At 36.7% G+C, this 18,709-nt stretch overlaps 1 protein-coding gene across 1 annotated transcript in view; it reads left to right on the top strand.

The window, feature by feature from the left end:
- Window positions 1-16,831, top strand: part of LOC138318153 (protein phosphatase 1 regulatory subunit 14C-like) — a 44,139-nt gene extending 27,308 nt beyond the window's left edge. Inside the window, exons 4-5 of the mRNA XM_069260290.1 lie at window positions 14,374-14,415; window positions 14,816-16,831. Of these exons, the coding sequence (XP_069116391.1) occupies window positions 14,374-14,415; window positions 14,816-14,857 (84 nt within the window). The 3' untranslated portion in view covers window positions 14,858-16,831. The remainder of the gene's footprint in view (window positions 1-14,373; window positions 14,416-14,815) is intronic.
- The last annotated feature ends 1,878 nt before the right edge of the window (window positions 16,832-18,709 follow it).

The following is an 18,709-nucleotide window of genomic DNA, read 5'->3' as shown; positions in this document are numbered from 1 at the left end:
GTAATTTTGTTTGTGTGAGTTTGTTTACAGAGGCTGTTTATAGAAACTGGATCATTTGTTAGAGGGTATATAGTTGTAGTAGGACTCCCACCCTTAGCTACACAGTCACTGGTAAACAGCCTGGAAAATCAATGCTCTGGGAAATGGACCTCTTTGAAGGTGTAGAGGAGTGCATGTTTCCCTCATTTACTGGTTCAATATTCAGCTGGGAAGTATCAGTTGCAGTGATCCAGAAAACTGGCGATTAGAAAATATGTTCAACTTTGGTCACTCTGCACCTTGAACCAATCATTTCTGCTTGACCAGCACTGCAAGGTCATGACCTTTCCAGAAGGTTATGACCTTTTGACAGAAGCGATAGGTCAGCACAAACTTTCTTTCCTTCTGTTCTAAATCTCTGTCAAACATAAGGAATGTTGTTGTGGTAGGGTCATAAGTATACTTCACTTCTGATTTTATCATCATCCAAGGTATGATTTGTTTTAGCAATAGCTTGTCATGTGAGTGTCATGTCATCTTCTTAAATATTCATAATTTGCAGGTTCGTTTCTATATTAAGAAACTATTTTGCCATGCTTATAGTTTATTAATTCAATACTGGTGCACCTTGTTGATAATTATTAATTCATTCACCCCTGAACATATGTAATGGACTCTCCTAGTCCTTGTACTCATCTACACATATGAGCTGTGTTGTTACTTCTTTTAATCACATTATCTTGTGACTAAGTGCAAGTAAAATCTTAAGATATTAAACGTGTGCACAATCCTTTATAACTTGGTACCAACTTCCTTGTGTACATGTGGTGTGATGTAATCATTACTCTACATATTAAGACACATTGAGGCTTATGGTTCCACACTCCCCATATTTACCTGTGGTAGACCATTGTGGTTGTCTGGGGACTGATCAGGAATGAATAAATGTGTGACTATGTCCTTGGGCAAGACACTTCACCCATGTTCTAAACAGCATGGTTGGTCACTGTTCAGGTTAAACTTCTTCCTGAAACTTATTGGTAACAGGTGTTACACAATCCCCTGCCTTACACAGAATGCCATAGCAGATTTCTCTAAACAACATAACATTGACTTGCCTTATTATTTATGTTGTTAGTGAGGGAGCAACCAGCTACTACATTGAGACCCGATCCACAAGTAATCCTTGGTGTTTATTCAGACATGAAACTTACCTAACAATTATAATAGATGAAGTGTTGAATCATCTTAAGATATGAAACAAAAATATATATGTCAATCTATGTAGGTAGATCAGATGATTATCCCTTTTGAGAATTTAAATTCATGGTTGTATCTCATACTGACTCAATATCAGAATTCCCTATGGTTATAGGAAGGATAAGCTATGGGGCTGTATTGGCAGGGCAGGGATATGTTTTGTACTATAGGAGTATAATACCCCATGGTTGGATATGGTGTATTTTGGGAGGATATGTTTGTGATGTGATGATACAGTCATGGTAGAGAGAGATTGTATTAGTCCTCCAGACCCAGCCCAGGGTATACAAACACCTATAGAAACAGATTATAACCACCTTACAGCCAGACGAAAACAAGATAAAACAGAGATAGTGTTGAGTTGGATAGTATCTGGTACTTACCACCTGATCAGTAGTTACCCTGTCAGTAACCCGAGAGGATGGGAAGGGTGCCACCGGCCCATACTGTAGGGGGATGGGGATTCATTTAGACAAAGAAACTCAAGCTACTGTGGACAGATACACATCAACACATCATAAATCATTTGGTTCACTTAAGAACCATTGAACTCTGTTTAGAAAATGTTTAAGAAAAGTTTGGTTTATGTCTATTACCTGTTGGGTAGTGGAGATTTAGAATTTGGATAGTATCTACTGGTATTGTTGGTTACTAGTGTGAAAAGACAAGGATGAGGTGGCTGATTTTTTGACAATAAGAAATTGGTAGTAGTAACTCCAGTAAAACTAGGTGTTACGTACCTATACATATGTATTATATATAGGCCAACAGGTTAACATACTGTTCAAATTAAGGGGGATAATCTGTTTTCTAAATTTAACCTAGGACATGTCCTTGACAAAATATATTATAAAGGTGTTTGTCATTTATATGATGTAACATATCAATCACAAAAGAATGATGGAAACACAAGTGTGTTTTACATGGTAAATCTGATATCTCATTCCAAAACTAGATCTGTAACCATGACTATACTCCTTGGGCATCTTAAGCAATATTGTGACTACCATGATAGAAGTTTTTGTCCTTGAATATGTGCGGATTCAACATTGATTGGCTTATGTAAATGATACCTGTAATACGCCATTTAAAGTCAATCTGTCCGTATCATACCGTTTGATGTTCCTTCACAACATAGAGGGCTGAATTACGTCAATACATTATTTACTGAACTGGAACGCTTAGAATCAATAGAAGCCCAAGTTGCATCTTCAAAGGAAAAATTCAAGATTTAAGAAAAGAAAAAAATATGTTACAGAAAAACTTATCCTCGTTTTGTGATGGTTTGATTATAATGTAAACTCCATCTGTTGCCATGGTTTTGTATATTAATTGATCTGTGAGAAACTAGAGATTTGGTAAAGATTTTATATTCTATTCATAATGTATTGTAGCATATGTACATTATGTATTAATCATATCTATTCTTAAATAAATTCAAAGTGCTTAAACTGATATTTACAGCTTACATATTATTAAACTGCATTAAATATATATGCATACCAGCATATAAATGTGGGCTTATTACCATACATGCTCATATTGAAAGGCTTGTACAGGACATGAATTAATTTATTAATTTATAACAATTTTAGAATAAAATCTTAAGGGATAAAAAAAATGTGATCCCTCTGACAATGTCTTGTCAGTCATTCTAAATGTGAGACATATTAACCTTTCAGAATTACACTGACATTGGTAATTAGGCTCTGTTTGATGTTGGGTTAGTTAGGGCTAATGCAGATGTCATTTATCATCTCTGTTCAAGCTTTTGATGTGCAAATGGAAATGAGAATTTTGCAGTTGGTGTATTTTATGGATGTACAAATGATTGGGATGGCATAAATTAAATGAATTAGATATATCATGCTTCATGTTTGAATGTTATACACATTCATGTTTGAATTTTATACACAAGTACAAGTCATGTTTTCTCTTTGTCTATAAATACCATGTGAAACAAAATAAAAAAGAATAGAAGTGTTTTCAAAGAGTTAAATAACTTAATGCAGCAATACAGTAAGTGTTTTTATTGTACCGTATATGACAGTGAATTTATCATAATTGTATATTTGTTAAAAAAAAAAGGTATTGTTTAGATCCTCAAGATATGTACAGTAAACAGATGAAATACATATAACAAGGTATATTTGTTGAGAAATCGTAAATTCTGACTTAATTCAGTAACTGTGTTTCAGTAACAGCATTAATGTGCTTTGTTCATTAATTGATACTTTTTTCTCATGATTCATGGCTTGGTGTATGTTAAATGGGCATTTTAAAGTTTTTTGGTTCGGTGACTGTCGGAGTCGGTTGGTACTTGATGGTTTTATGGTTCACCGAACCAGCAAAGGATGTGGCCTTTGAATGTTGTAGTGACTGTTAAGCTTCAATTAGCAGTAACAGTAAATTACAACAGGCAGGCTCCATGTGTTATACAGGGTGATGTCTTTACTGCTGACAATTACATCCATTTAGAATACCAGAGGAGAGACTATAGTGGGAACATTAGTGGGAACATTGGTTTGAAAATGTCTGTTATGGTGTTTATGTCCTGGACATGGTCTGAAAATGTCTGTTATGGTGGTTATGTCCTGGGCATGGTCTGAAAATGTCTGTTATGGTGGTTATGTCCTGGACATGGTCTGAAAATGTCTGTTATGGTGGTTTATGTCCTGGACATGGTCTGAAAATGTCTGTTATGGTGGTTATGTCCTGGACATGGTCTGAAAATGTCTGTTATGGTGGTTATGTCCTGGACATGGTCTGAAAATGTCTGTTATGGTGTTTATGTCCTGGACATGGTCTGAAAATGTCTGTTATGGTGGTTATGTCCTGGACATGGTCTGAAAATGTCTGTTATGGTGTTTATGTCCTGGACATGGTCTGAAAATGTCTGTTATGGTGTTTATGTCCTGGACATGGTCTGAAAATGTCTGTTATGGTGTTTATGTCCTGGACATGGTCTGAAATGTCTGTTATGGTGTTTATGTCCTGGACATGGTCTGAAAATGTCTGTTATGGTGGTTATGTCCTGGACATGGTCTGAAAATGTCTGTTATGGTGGTTATGTCCTGGACATGGTCTGAAAATGTCTGTTAGGTGGTTTATGTCCTGGACATGGTCTGAAAATGTCTGTTATGGTGGTTTATGTCCTGGCATGGTCTGAAAATGTCTGTTATGGTGGTTATGTCCTGGACATGGTCTGAAAATGTCTGTTATGGTGGTTATGTCCTGGACATGGTCTGAAAATGTCTGTTATGGTGGTTATGTCCTGGACATGGTCTGAAAATGTCTGTTATGGTGGTTATGTCCTGGACATGGTCTGAAAATGTCTGTTATGGTGGTTATGTCCTGGACATGGTCCTGTATGGTGTTATGTTGGACATGGTCTGAAAATGTCTGTTATGGTGGTTATGTCCTGGACATGGTCTGAAAATGTCTGTTATGGTGGTTATGTCCTGGACATGGTCTGAAAATGTCTGTTATGGTGGTTATGTCCTGGACATGGTCTGAAAATGTCTGTTATGGTGGTTATGTCCTGGACATGGTCTGAAAATGTCTGTTATGGTGGTTATGTCCTGGACATGGTCTGAAAATGTCTGTTATGGTGGTTATGTCCTGGACATGGTCTGAAAATGTCTGTTATGGTGGTTATGTCCTGGACATGGTCTGAAAATGTCTGTTATGGTGGTTATGTCCTGGACATGGTCTGAAAATGTCTGTTATGGTGGTTATGTCCTGGACATGGTCTGAAAATGTCTGTTATGGTGGTTATGTCCTGGACATGGTCTGAAAATGTCTGTTATGGTGGTTATGTCCTGGACATGGTCTGAAAATGTCTGTTATGGTGGTTATGTCCTGGACATGGTCTGAAAATGTCTGTTATGGTGGTTATGTCCTGGACATGGTCTGAAAATGTGTGTTATGGTGGTTATGTCCTGGACATGGTCTGAAAATGTCTGTTATGGTGGTTATGTCCTGGACATGGTCTGAAAATGTCTGTTATGGTGGTTATGTCCTGGACATGGTCTGAAAATGTCTGTTATGGTGGTTATGTCCTGGACATGGTCTGAAAATGTCTGTTATGGTGGTTATGTCCTGGACATGGTCTGAAAATGTCTGTTATGGTGTTTTATGTCCTGGACATGGTCTGAAAATGTCTGTTATGGTGGTTATGTCCTGGACATGGTCTGAAAATGTCTGTTATGGTGGTTATGTCCTGGACATGGTCTGAAAATGTCTGTTATGGTGGTTATGTCCTGGACATGGTCTGAAAATGTCTGTTATGGTGGTTTATGTCCTGGACATGGTCTGAAAATGTCTGTTATGGTGTTTATGTGGTTATGTCCTGGACATGGTCTGAAAATGTCTGTTATGGTGGTTATGTCCTGGACATGGTCTGAAAATGTCTGTTATGGTGGTTATGTCCTGGACATGGTCTGAAAATGTCTGTTATGGTGGTTATGTCCTGGACATGGTCTGAAAATGTCTGTTATGGTGGTTATGTCCTGGACATGGTCTGAAAATGTCTGTTATGGTGGTTATGTCCTGGACATGGTCTGAAAATGTCTGTTATGGTGGTTATGTCCTGGACATGGTCTGAAATGTCTGTTATGGTGGTTATGTCCTGGACATGGTCTGAAAATGTCTGTTATGGTGGTTATGTCCTGGACATGGTCTGAAAATGTCTGTTATGGTGGTTATGTCCTGGACATGGTCTGAAATGTCTGTTATGGTGGTTATGTCCTGGACATGGTCTGAAAATGTCTGTTATGGTGGTTATGTCCTGGACATGGTCTGAAAATGTCTGTTATGGTGGTTATGTCCTGGACATGGTCTGAAAATGTCTGTTATGGTGGTTATGTCCTGGACATGGTCTGAAAATGTCCTGTTATGGTGGTTATGTCCTGGACATGGTCTGAAAATGTCTGTTATGGTGGTTATGTCCTGGACATGGTCTGAAAATGTCTGTTATGGTGGTTATGTCCTGGACATGGTCTGAAAATGTCTGTTATGGTGGTTATGTCCTGGACATGGTCTGAAAATGTCTGTTATGGTGGTTTATGTCCTGGGCATGGTCTGAAAATGTCTGTTATGGTGGTTATGTCCTGGACATGGTCTGAAAATGTCTGTTATGGTGGTTATGTCCTGGACATGGTCTGAAATGTCTGTTATGGTGGTTATGTCCTGGACATGGTCTGAAAATGTCTGTTATGTCCTGGACATGGTCTGAAAATGTCTGTTATGGTGGTTATGTCCTGGACATGGTCTGAAAATGTCTGTTATGGTGGTTATGTCCTGGACATGGTCTGAAAATGTCTGTTATGGTGGTTTATGTCCTGGACATGGTCTGAAAATGTCTGTTATGGTGGTTATGTCCTGGACATGGTCTGAAAATGTCTGTTATGGTGGTTATGTCCTGGACATGGTCTGAAAATGTCTGTTATGGTGGTTATGTCCTGGACATGGTCTGAAAATGTCTGTTATGGTGGTTATGTCCTGGACATGGTCTGAAAATGTCTGTTATGGTGGTTATGTCCTGGACATGGTCTGAAAATGTCTGTTATGGTGGTTATGTCCTGGACATGGTCTGAAAATGTCTGTTATGGTGGTTATGTCCTGGACATGGTCTGAAAATGTCTGTTATGGTGGTTATGTCCTGGACATGGTCTGAAAATGTCTGTTATGGTGTTTATGTCCTGGACATGGTCTGAAAATGTCTGTTATGGTGGTTATGTCCTGGACATGGTCTGAAATGTCTGTTATGGTGGTTATGTCCTGGACATGGTCTGAAAATGTCTGTTATGGTGGTTATGTCCTGGACATGGTCTGAAAATGTCTGTTATGGTGGTTATGTCCTGGACATGGTCTGAAAATGTCTGTTATGGTGGTTATGTCCTGGACATGGTCTGAAAATGTCTGTTATGGTGGTTATGTCCTGGACATGGTCTGAAAATGTCTGTTATGGTGGTTATGTCCTGGACATGGTCTGAAAATGTCTGTTATGGTGGTTATGTCCTGGACATGGTCTGAAAATGTCTGTTATGGTGGTTATGTCCTGGACATGGTCTGAAAATGTCTGTTATGGTGGTTATGTCCTGGACATGGTCTGAAAATGTCTGTTATGGTGGTTATGTCCTGGACATGGTCTGAAAATGTCTGTTATGGTGGTTATGTCCTGGACATGGTCTGAAAATGTCTGTTATGGTGGTTTATGTCCTGGACATGGTCTGAAAATGTCTGTTATGGTGTTTATGTCCTGGACATGGTCTGAAAATGTCTGTTATGGTGGTTATGTCCTGGACATGGTCTGAAAATGTCTGTTATGGTGTTTATGTCCTGGACATGGTCTGAAAATGTCTGTTATGGTGGTTATGTCCTGGACATGGTCTGAAAATGTCTGTTATGGTGGTTATGTCCTGGACATGGTCTGAAAATGTCTGTTATGGTGGTTATGTCCTGGACATGGTCTGAAAATGTCTGTTATGGTGGTTATGTCCTGGACATGGTCTGAAAATGTCTGTTATGGTGGTTATGTCCTGGACATGGTCTGAAAATGTCTGTTATGGTGGTTATGTCCTGGACATGGTCTGAAAATGTCTGTTATGGTGGTTATGTCCTGGACATGGTCTGAAAATGTCTGTTATGGTGGTTATGTCCTGGACATGGTCTGAAATGTCTGTTATGGTGGTTATGTCCTGGACATGGTCTGAAAATGTCTGTTATGGTGGTTATGTCCTGGACATGGTCTGAAAATGTCTGTTATGGTGGTTATGTCCTGGACATGGTCTGAAAATGTCTGTTATGGTGGTTATGTCCTGGACATGGTCTGAAAATGTCTGTTATGGTGTTTATGTCCTGGACATGGTCTGATATGTCTGTTATGGTGGTTATGTCCTGGACATGGTCTGAAAATGTCTGTTATGGTGGTTATGTCCTGGACATGGTCTGAAAATGTCTGTTATGGTGGTTATGTCCTGGACATGGTCTGAAAATGTCTGTTATGGTGGTTATGTCCTGGACATGGTCTGAAATGTCTGTTATGGTGGTTATGTCCTGGACATGGTCTGAAAATGTCTGTTATGGTGGTTATGTCCTGGACATGGTCTGAAAATGTCTGTTATGGTGGTTATGTCCTGGACATGGTCTGAAAATGTCTGTTATGGTGGTTATGTTCTGGACATGGTCTGAAAATGTCTGTTATGGTGGTTATGTCCTGGGCATGGTCTGAAAATGTCTGTTATGGTGGTTATGTCCTGGACATGGTCTGAAAATGTCTGTTATGGTGGTTATGTCCTGGACATGGTCTGAAAATGTCTGTTATGGTGGTTATGTCCTGGACATGGTCTGAAAATGTCTGTTATGGTGGTTATGTCCTGGACATGGTCTGAAAATGTCTGTTATGGTGTTTATGTCCTGGACATGGTCTGAAATGTCTGTTATGGTGGTTATGTCCTGGACATGGTCTGAAAATGTCTGTTATGGTGGTTATGTCCTGGACATGGTCTGAAAATGTCTGTTATGGTGGTTATGTCCTGGACATGGTCTGAAAATGTCTGTTATGGTGTTTATGTCCTGGACATGGTCTGAAAATGTCTGTTATGGTGGTTATGTCCTGGACATGGTCTGAAAATGTCTGTTATGGTGTTTATGTCCTGGACATGGTCTGAAAATGTCTGTTATGGTGTTTATGTCCTGGACATGGTCTGAAAATGTCTGTTATGGTGGTTATGTCCTGGACATGGTCTGAAAATGTCTGTTATGGTGGTTATGTCCTGGGCATGGTCTGAAAATGTCTGTTATGGTGGTTATGTCCTGGACATGGTCTGAAAATGTCTGTTATGGTGTTTATGTCCTGGGCATGGTCTGAAAATGTCTGTTATGGTGGTTATGTCCTGGACATGGTCTGAAAATGTCTGTTATGGTGGTTATGTCCTGGACATGGTCTGAAAATGTCTGTTATGGTGGTTATGTCCTGGACATGGTCTGAAAATGTTGTTGTTATGGTGGTTATGTCCTGGGCATGGTCTGAAATGTCTGTTATGGTGGTTATGTCCTGGCATGGTCTGAAAATGTCTGTTATGGTGGTTATGTCCTGGGCATGGTCTGAAAATGTCTGTTATGGTGGTTATGTTCTGGACATGGTCTGAAAATGTCTGTTATGGTGGTTATGTCCTGGGCATGGTCTGAAAATGTCTGTTATGGTGGTTATGTCCTGGACATGGTCTGAAAATGTCTGTTATGGTGGTTATGTCCTGGGCATGGTCTGAAAATGTCTGTTATGGTGGTTATGTCCTGGACATGGTCTGAAAATGTCTGTTATGGTGGTTATGTCCTGGGCATGGTCTGAAAATGTCTGTTATGGTGGTTATGTTCTGGACATGGTCTGAAAATGTCTGTTATGGTGGTTATGTCCTGGACATGGTCTGAAAATGTGTGTGTTATGGTGGTTATGTCCTGGACATGGTCTGAAATGTCTGTTATGGTGGTTATGTCCTGGACATGGTCTGAAAATGTCTGTTATGGTGTTTATGTCCTGGGCATGGTCTGAAATGTCTGTTATGGTGGTTATGTCCTGGACATGGTCTGATATGTCTGTTATGGTGGTTATGTCCTGGACATGGTCTGAAAATGTCTGTTATGGTGGTTATGTCCTGGACATGGTCTGAAAATGTCTGTTATGGTGGTTATGTCCTGGACATGGTCTGAAAATGTCTGTTATGGTGGTTATGTTCTGGACATGGTCTGAAAATGTCTGTTATGGTGGTTATGTCCTGGACATGGTCTGAAAATGTCTGTTATGGTGGTTATGTCCTGGACATGGTCTGAAAATGTCTGTTATGGTGGTTATGTTCTGGGCATGGTCTGAAAATGTCTGTTATGGTGGTTATGTCCTGGACATGGTCTGAAATGTCTGTTATGGTGGTTATGTCCTGGACATGGTCTGATATGTCTGTTATGGTGGTTATGTCCTGGACATGGTCTGAAAATGTCTGTTATGGTGGTTATGTCCTGGACATGGTCTGAAAATGTCTGTTATGGTGGTTATGTCCTGGACATGGTCTGAAAATGTCTGTTATGGTGGTTATGTCCTGGACATGGTCTGATATGTCTGTTATGGTGGTTATGTCCTGGACATGGTCTGAAAATGTCTGTTATGGTGGTTATGTCCTGGGTACATGGTCTGAAAATGTGTGTTATGGTGGTTATGTCCTGGACATGGTCTGAAATGTCTGTTATGGTGGTTATGTCCTGGACATGGTCTGAAAATGTCTGTTATGGTGTTTATGTCCTGGACATGGTCTGAAAATGTCTGTTATGGTGGTTATGTCCTGGACATGGTCTGAAAATGTCTGTTATGGTGGTTATGTTCTGGACATGGTCTGAAAATGTCTGTTATGGTGGTTTTGTCCTGGGCATGGTCTGAAATGTCTGTTATGGTGTTTATGTTCTGGGCATCGTTTTACTATGTCTTTCCTGGGCCCATGTCATCAATCACAAAAGGTTTACTTCAGTTGTAATATAGAATCTGACAAACTTAATTTACCATTGGTCAAGTCTAAAGGGTCAAAGGTTAGATTGTTCGGATGCATTAATTGTCTTACACTCATTGTAAAAAAATAATGCCTGATGATGTGAACTGATGACAAATTACATGTATAATGATAAAGATACATGCTGGAATGTTTGGGTTGTGTTTAGGATATTGAACGAAATTCAACCTAAACTTGTATGTACCAAATAATTAGGGCTTATTCAGTCACTGTGGCCCTTGATGCAATCGATGGTACAAAATTCAATTTTATTTCTAAAGTCTCTGGTCAACCATCATAAATGTATGTATATACACAGTATTATTCATGTCCATCCTAGTACATGGTCTTCACCTTTGGGTTATGTCCCTTTTCTATTTCACCAGACCTTTCAAGGTTTCCCAGTAGCTGTGAGTGGACAGGTGGCCAACAGCTTGCCACATGGCTGCCATGCATGTTTCAGTGTGTACCATAGTTGAAGTGTGAAGCCCCTGGTGTTGAAATGTAAGGCCTGGAAATCTAATGACCCTTGAAGACTTCTATCATTGGCCCTATCTATCTTCATACTCCACCGCCTTTTTATTCCCACCAGATAAGTCCTTGTTCAACATTACATGAAAAAACACAATAGATTTACATGCCTCAAAGTATGACAATACAGGTGATTCTTTATCAGTGTAGGGATATTACATATATCAGCTCTTCTGTATACTGCTTAGTCTCAGAGTTTCTGCTCCTCGTTGAATTATTAAACCATATATAGTTTAAATGATATGAAAGAAAGAATTAATTGTTTAATACCCAAATAAATAATACTTGAAGATAATTTATATTTTAACATGTACAGCTCAGTTTAAGTACCAAATATGCAGTGAACAACTTTAAAAATTTGTCTGCAATATATACATGTGTAATGGTTTCTATTATTGCCTAATCCAAACACCCGGGGCCAAACTACACATGAATCAGTCTGGGAATGGGGTTTGTGTACTGTATAATGGTATGCATATAGAATGCAGATGTTATCTATGTAAACAAGAAATCCTCCAGTGGAGAAATTGAAGGATTATACAGGCTGTTTGGGCAGATCTGGTGGAGTCCACCCAGTCTGGTACTGGGATAGCAGGGTTGTACTCAGTAGATGGGATCTGTTGTGGAGGTATAAATAACCCCATTATTGGTACAACTTGATTATCTATGTATATGGGGAAAAGATTTAAAACATCATTCCTGAAATTGGGCTAACAGCTGCTATTATATAGCTGTGATGTGTAGATTTATCACACATACCATCCCTCTATATAGATTGTGTACTACCCTCTCCCACCCCCCACGTCCTGGGTACTGTACCTCCTCAACCTCTAGTTATATCCTACCTAACACCAGGGATATCAGGGTTCCTCATTCACATCTTTATTTATTAGGTTACTTTAGTTAACATACTTTGTGAAGTTCAGTGCTTTTTGATCAACATCACCTTAGTACTGTAGTACATACATGATATACTTCCTGTTGATTGTTCTGTACAAACTTCTGTGTCATGTGTAAGCCTCCCTGTCCTAATTACACATTTATATACATGACTGATTAATTAGGAATCAACAGTATTTATGATGGTATAAACCCAGTATCAGAGATAGCCCTATTTCCATATGTATGAGCATTATGGTCCTGATATTTGGCTGGGCCAATTCATTTCTTTCCTTTTGGTCCTAGTACATTGGAAGCTGAGGCCATTTCCCACACGATGTCAATTAAAATCTTCAAATTATTAACCTACATTTAAAGATGCTCCACCGCTGACAAATGGTATTTTTTTCACTATCAAAAACCGGAGCAGACGATTTTGTATTTTTCTTCAGTCACAAAAGTTACTTATTTTACACCATTACCACCATTGAAAAGTTTGAGCTTCTAATTTTACTTCAAATTAAGAATATGAAAAATAATTAATTGCATCCCGAAAAAATTCCGTGGCATTATATATTATATAGAATGAAGTAATGATTGTGCATGCATCAAAGGCGAAATAAATTATTTCATGTTATTTTTTGTGTTAATTAGACATATATATACACGATTAAACACCAATTATTGTTCAAATGATGAATATCATTTATGCCCTGTCGGCGGTGGAGCATCTTTAAAGAATTTCTGTATCATAAAATAACTTTTAAGATACTGCTTTGATACTGAAACTGACTGATGTACAATTAGTATCAGAATGGTGTGAAGATATGCTGTATTATTTTTGACCTTTTAAATTTTCACTGTTTGACTTTTACAGGCATGCAAATTATTTAGCAAAAACAGATTTTGTCTGGTGTCAAAAATTTATTTTGAATTACAAAATAATGAGACACACTGAAACTGAAGAGGTTGTCAGCATTGACTTGTTGAACTGAACGATATTGGACAAATGAAAAGAGTAGTTGAAAGAAAATGACTGGAAAAGCAAATAAAGTCAAGCAAGAGGGGAAATAAAAATATAACTGAAAAATTTAAACATCTTCGATTTTGTTGAAAATTACCTGGTATACAGTAATATGTACCTTAGCAATGTTAATAATGACTACCTGTTAATAACACCACTTGTGTACATATATTATAAAGACCAATTTCAACACATAATGAAATTTGGCATGTACAAAGTTCATTTTAGATTGTCTCTTGATGTGGTAGTCTTTGAATAATAAACAAACAAAAGCTACTTTATACATCCTGGTCAAGCGAGACTGAGAAAGCAGTCTGTGATAAGGCCTAGAGGGGCTAGTGACAGTCCTGAGGAGCTCTAGTATAACATGTGTAGGCTATACCTATAACTGTTACAACACAGATGTCTGGGCAGGTTGTTTATTGACAATGAGGCATAGTACTGTCAACATTTATGTAAGGATGTATATCAAAAATAAATAAAACAATCCATCAGAATACCACACACCAATGCCTCTCCCAACAGCTTAATGGTGACGGAAGAGACACCATGTGAACATCCTCAATTTTCTTTGCAAGACTGTTTTTTTCTCTGATCTCTGACTATATTTCCTTAACACCCAAAGACATGGATTTGACCTGAAGAGCATTAGAATTACAGTGATCCTAATGATGTTATCATCACCTGGCTATATACCTTAGTACAATACCATCATTTAGGTTTGTAATACATCAATCAGGACTTCTATACCGAATACACACAGCTAGTAATGAAAACATAGGAAGGCAATACAAATAAAGGCTTTACATGAAGTCAAGGTGGAAAGTGGGTTTAATTTAGAAAATCAAAATCTGTGGATGATGGCATTACAAGTTACCTGGTACATTGGGGATGTATATGTGGAAGCTTTCACAGACGTAAAATTTATGAAAAAAAAACAACCACCCTCACAAGAGATAAGATATTATAATGTAGACCATAAGTGATTGACAGGACTAAATGGGTTACACCTGAACAGGTGCTTGTTATACCCTGCTTGATGTACATTTAGTCTACCTGTTAAAGACACGCACAGGTACATGTCAACATAACATATGCATTTTATAATGCACTGCTTTTAAGTGAGGTAAACAAATGATTATTTCTTGTATTCTTGTTTTTCAGAAAGAATTAGTCGAAGCCAAGAAAGCACCTGAAGTTTTAAAGGTAGGTTGGTATGGACTTATAAGAAAAAGTAATTTGATACCAATTTTCAAAAGTTATCATAAATAGCTTTTGTACAAAGGTGTTAACAATTTTGAAGTGTTCTTTTTCTCAAGTTGAACCTTATAGTTTACTTTCTTGGGTATACATACAGACTTTCATTCTCGAACTTCTTAACAACAAGCAAAGCTAGGTTACTACACAGAGAACATGCTTGTTGTGGTATTTAAAAGAGTATTTAAAAAAGGTATTCTAGCACCCCGAACAAATCACTGGTTACATGTTGTGTATAAAGTATATGTAGTGCAACACATCTACGAGTATCTTGGTATCTTTCATTTTCTATAAAAGAAATAACATTTGGTGAAAAAGTTCTTGAATATTTCTCTATTTTCTTTTTCAGAAATTTATAGATGACCTTGTTGAGAAAGCGAAGACTTTGTAATATTAAATGGTTGTCATGGAAACCACTACCATCTTCATCCCATATGGTCAAATCACATGACATGTGAGGAGTATGTGAGCAGCTGATTGGATGGTCGGGTTGTTGTGCTTGTGTGGATGGAGCTGATTGGAGAATGATTATTTTCATGCATTTTCATTCTCATTTTCATAACAAGTTGATTTCTGTTGACTTCATTTCATACTTATTCCACATACATCCGACATTGAATGTTTTGAGAAGAGCCATTTGATGTTAGATGTGATTTTAAGATAAAGTGGTATGCTGTGTGTGGTATATCATGAACAGGTACTCATCATGAAAACTCACCACGTACATCTGTATATTTAACCTCCATAGAGTAGATTTTGAACTAAATTTTATTGGTTTGTTAATGTGAAATATTTTTATTTTTAGAAGAACAAAAAAAGTCACATATCACGAAATGATCTAGATTATATCATAATACTTTGCTGAATTGAATCATTAAAATTCAGAACTGGTCCTCAATATTTTAAATTTTAAAAAATTACAGTATACAAATGGACATTTTTCATGTACCACGATAACAGATCATGAATCTTTTAAAGCTAAATCTCTGGACAGATGCTATATAGATTGTCTCCCTTGGTAAAATGTTGTGAGAGCAAGTTTGGTATTTTGAAATCTTATTCTATGTCATTTAAAAATTGTATGCAGTTTTAGATTAAAACAATATGTTGGAGTGTATCACTGTCTTGAATTCCCCTGACAAATGAGACCTTCTCAAATTTGTTTTCGGTAATGTTCCAGTGATAGCTTCATTTCGTATTACCTACTATCTGTAGTAGGTTATAATTTCAATGAAAGTTTACTTTGTTTAGATGAAGAATAGAAAGCTGGAAGTATTTTATATATTATGTTAACTTCATTCCTTTAATGTTTCAATCTAAAAAAAATTAATTCCATAAAAACAGCGCTTACAGTATAAATTTACATATCTTCATGGCATATCCACAAAATATTGCCAAATTAAAATTATCAGCATCCAAAATCCATTAGAAGTGGCATTAACCTAATAGATTAATCTTTCATGTTGCTTTTGAGTGACATGTTTAAATGCCTTATATGTATACAGAAGTAAAGTGTTTAGTACTCTATACACGTTAGTATTCACTGTGACTGTTTCTTCTTGTCATGGTAACGAAACATTGAGTGAAAATTATCATGTAGATATAATCTGGTGTATGTTAAATCAAGAAATATCTACATCAAACAGTTGTATACCTCACTGTACCAATACGGTCTTAAAGATTTTAAAATCTTTATTCGAAAAAAATAAAGCACTTTATTACTGTTAACTGCAACTCAAGTGTACAGTGTAGTTACAAGGTTGATGATGCAGTATTAATTCAAGTTAGTAATTAGCTTATGAATTAAGGTTTGAGATGAGAGCCTCTGTCCGTCCAAGACATCCCATGATTTCATTTATGCGTATACAACTGTCGATGAGATTTCTCGTACGGATGTACATGTGTGTTACTGTATATATGCTTATAATACAATTGGCTTATGTCAGTTAAAAACATCTTGTATGTTTCATCAAGCAGTGCATTTAATCATTTGAATGCTTTCTCTCCTTTTTTTAAGGAAATATAGCATTATTCAGTTGTCAGAATATGAACAGGCTAAAAATTGACTATCACACCTTCAACCTTACAACTTCTTATATTCATGTTTGTAGCATGTTTCAGGGATTAATCATCCATTTCTTAAACTAGCGTGATTACTGCATGGATAAAATTGTTGATGCTGAGGAGAAAAGAAATCATGTGACATTACTTACAGTTTGAGCTGATTATATTACAATCTGCCATTGAAAATCTTCTAGTCTTGTCAAAGCTGTGTCTCAATGAATTTATTTTACCTACCATTATTTTTTATTATAAATTAAATCAAAGATGATTTCTTTGCCTGGTATAATCAGTATAGATGAAACATTTTGACGTAAAACTAAACAAACCAAATGATCCAGCAAAAAAATTATTTCATTATAGAAATTTACCAATGTATAAGGGGATAGATCACTGCATATTTTAAGAAAGGGAGTAAAAAATTTGACACTATTTAATGTGTTTAGAAATGTAAGCTAGTCGACTGCTGTGTAACTTTGATACTGTCTCCTAAGTTACATGCTGATCATGTGTTTATAATTTACTTCCTATTTAATGAGATACAAAATTTATGATATCTATATTTATTGACCAATGTGAACTAGTGACAAGAGGATTTAGTTTTGTTTTTAGTTTTTGAAAATCTATATATGTATGTAACCACATTATATATTATTTAATAGCTGTTCTACTGAGTAAGAATAGCATGAATACCTTAATAATTGAGACTGAAATATTCAATCTTTTTGTTGTATTAGAAATACCTAATGTAGTGTATACATTTTTGTCGCAGAACTGAGTTGGTTTTAACTTCAAAAGTAGCTTGGGACATTTTCAATTGTGCACAGTTCATTTATGAGTTGGTGCATGCTTTTTTATTGTAATAGCTGGCCATTTCAAACCTGGATACTCAAATAAAAACCTTAAGTGATGGAGGCTAAATTTTGTTTAAGCTTAACTTGAACTTTTGAAAACTAGTTTTGGGACCAAATATTTTGTTTGCAATGTAAACTTTCAAACTAATATGTATTAGTAAAATGTACAATTAGAAAAAAAGCCATGGTTGGATGTCAAATGCCATACATGTATAGCTGCCTGACATTTCTGAAACAAAGTATGTCCAAAAATAAGATAAGCCTGATGTTATGTCTATCAGTTGTGCTTTTACTTGTAAAGAATTAAAAGTGAAGTTCATATCCAATAAATGTTTATGTATATGTGGTGATAAAGAGATATGAACTCTGATTCACCGATTGATACTGTCTGGTATAGTATCTAGAGACAGCCTGGAGTTTGTGTGGTTTTAACTTTCTGTTTTTGTTGTTTTATACTTTTCACTATTAAATATGCAAGATCTAGAATAACACATAAAAATAGCAATAACTAGTAATAATAAAATTGTATTGAAGTACTCACTTATTCCAGAGAACATTTTGACCAAATTATGTGTCATATTAAATTTATCAACTGGGTGATACCATTTGTGAATAGGTATGGCAGATTTTTGTGAAAAGCATTCATTAGGTGATTCTATTTGTGAATAGGTATGTCAACAGATGTATCACATGATGGGGCATTCTGGTTAAATCATAATTATCTATTAATTGCTTCTAATATGATTCACAGGGAAAGAAATTGAAGAGTGATGCTAAAGTATATGAAGGGGGAATAGGAAAATGTTCTTATCTATGAGAGATTTTCTTAGTGTGAGGTGGGCTATATAAATATAGGCTATAAATGACTCCTGATCTCACTTTTTAGTCTTCCTGGTATAGCTTATACATGTGTTTTATTTCTGTTGTGTATGTAGTGCACATGATATCCTTTTTGTTTCTCGACTCCTGAGTCATCATTTATTGTGATGTTTTACACTTAACCACATGTGTGTGTGGTGGTAAGCAATACATTAAAATGTGTTTGTCAATTATACATAACTATGTATATGATTTTGAAAAATAAAAAAAATCCTTAAATTGTAAATGGAATTTTGTTTTAAATCACATTCCTTACCCAATAAGTGCCCAGGGCGTTTAAAAAATAAATATTGAAAGATGCTTATTTGACAAAATTATTTATAGTTTTGTTCTTTATTCACGCCCAGGCAATTGAAATTGAGGCCTCAAAATGGGGAGAGGCGCTTATTGGATCGAATATGGTATATGTAAAAGAAATGTGGCATAAACATTTGCTATGTTGCCAAGGA

Source organism: Argopecten irradians, chromosome 3 (assembly GCF_041381155.1).
Source record: "Argopecten irradians isolate NY chromosome 3, Ai_NY, whole genome shotgun sequence".
Lineage (NCBI taxonomy): Eukaryota > Metazoa > Mollusca > Bivalvia > Pectinida > Pectinidae > Argopecten > Argopecten irradians.
This window is presented reverse-complemented; position numbering and strand designations above follow the sequence as displayed.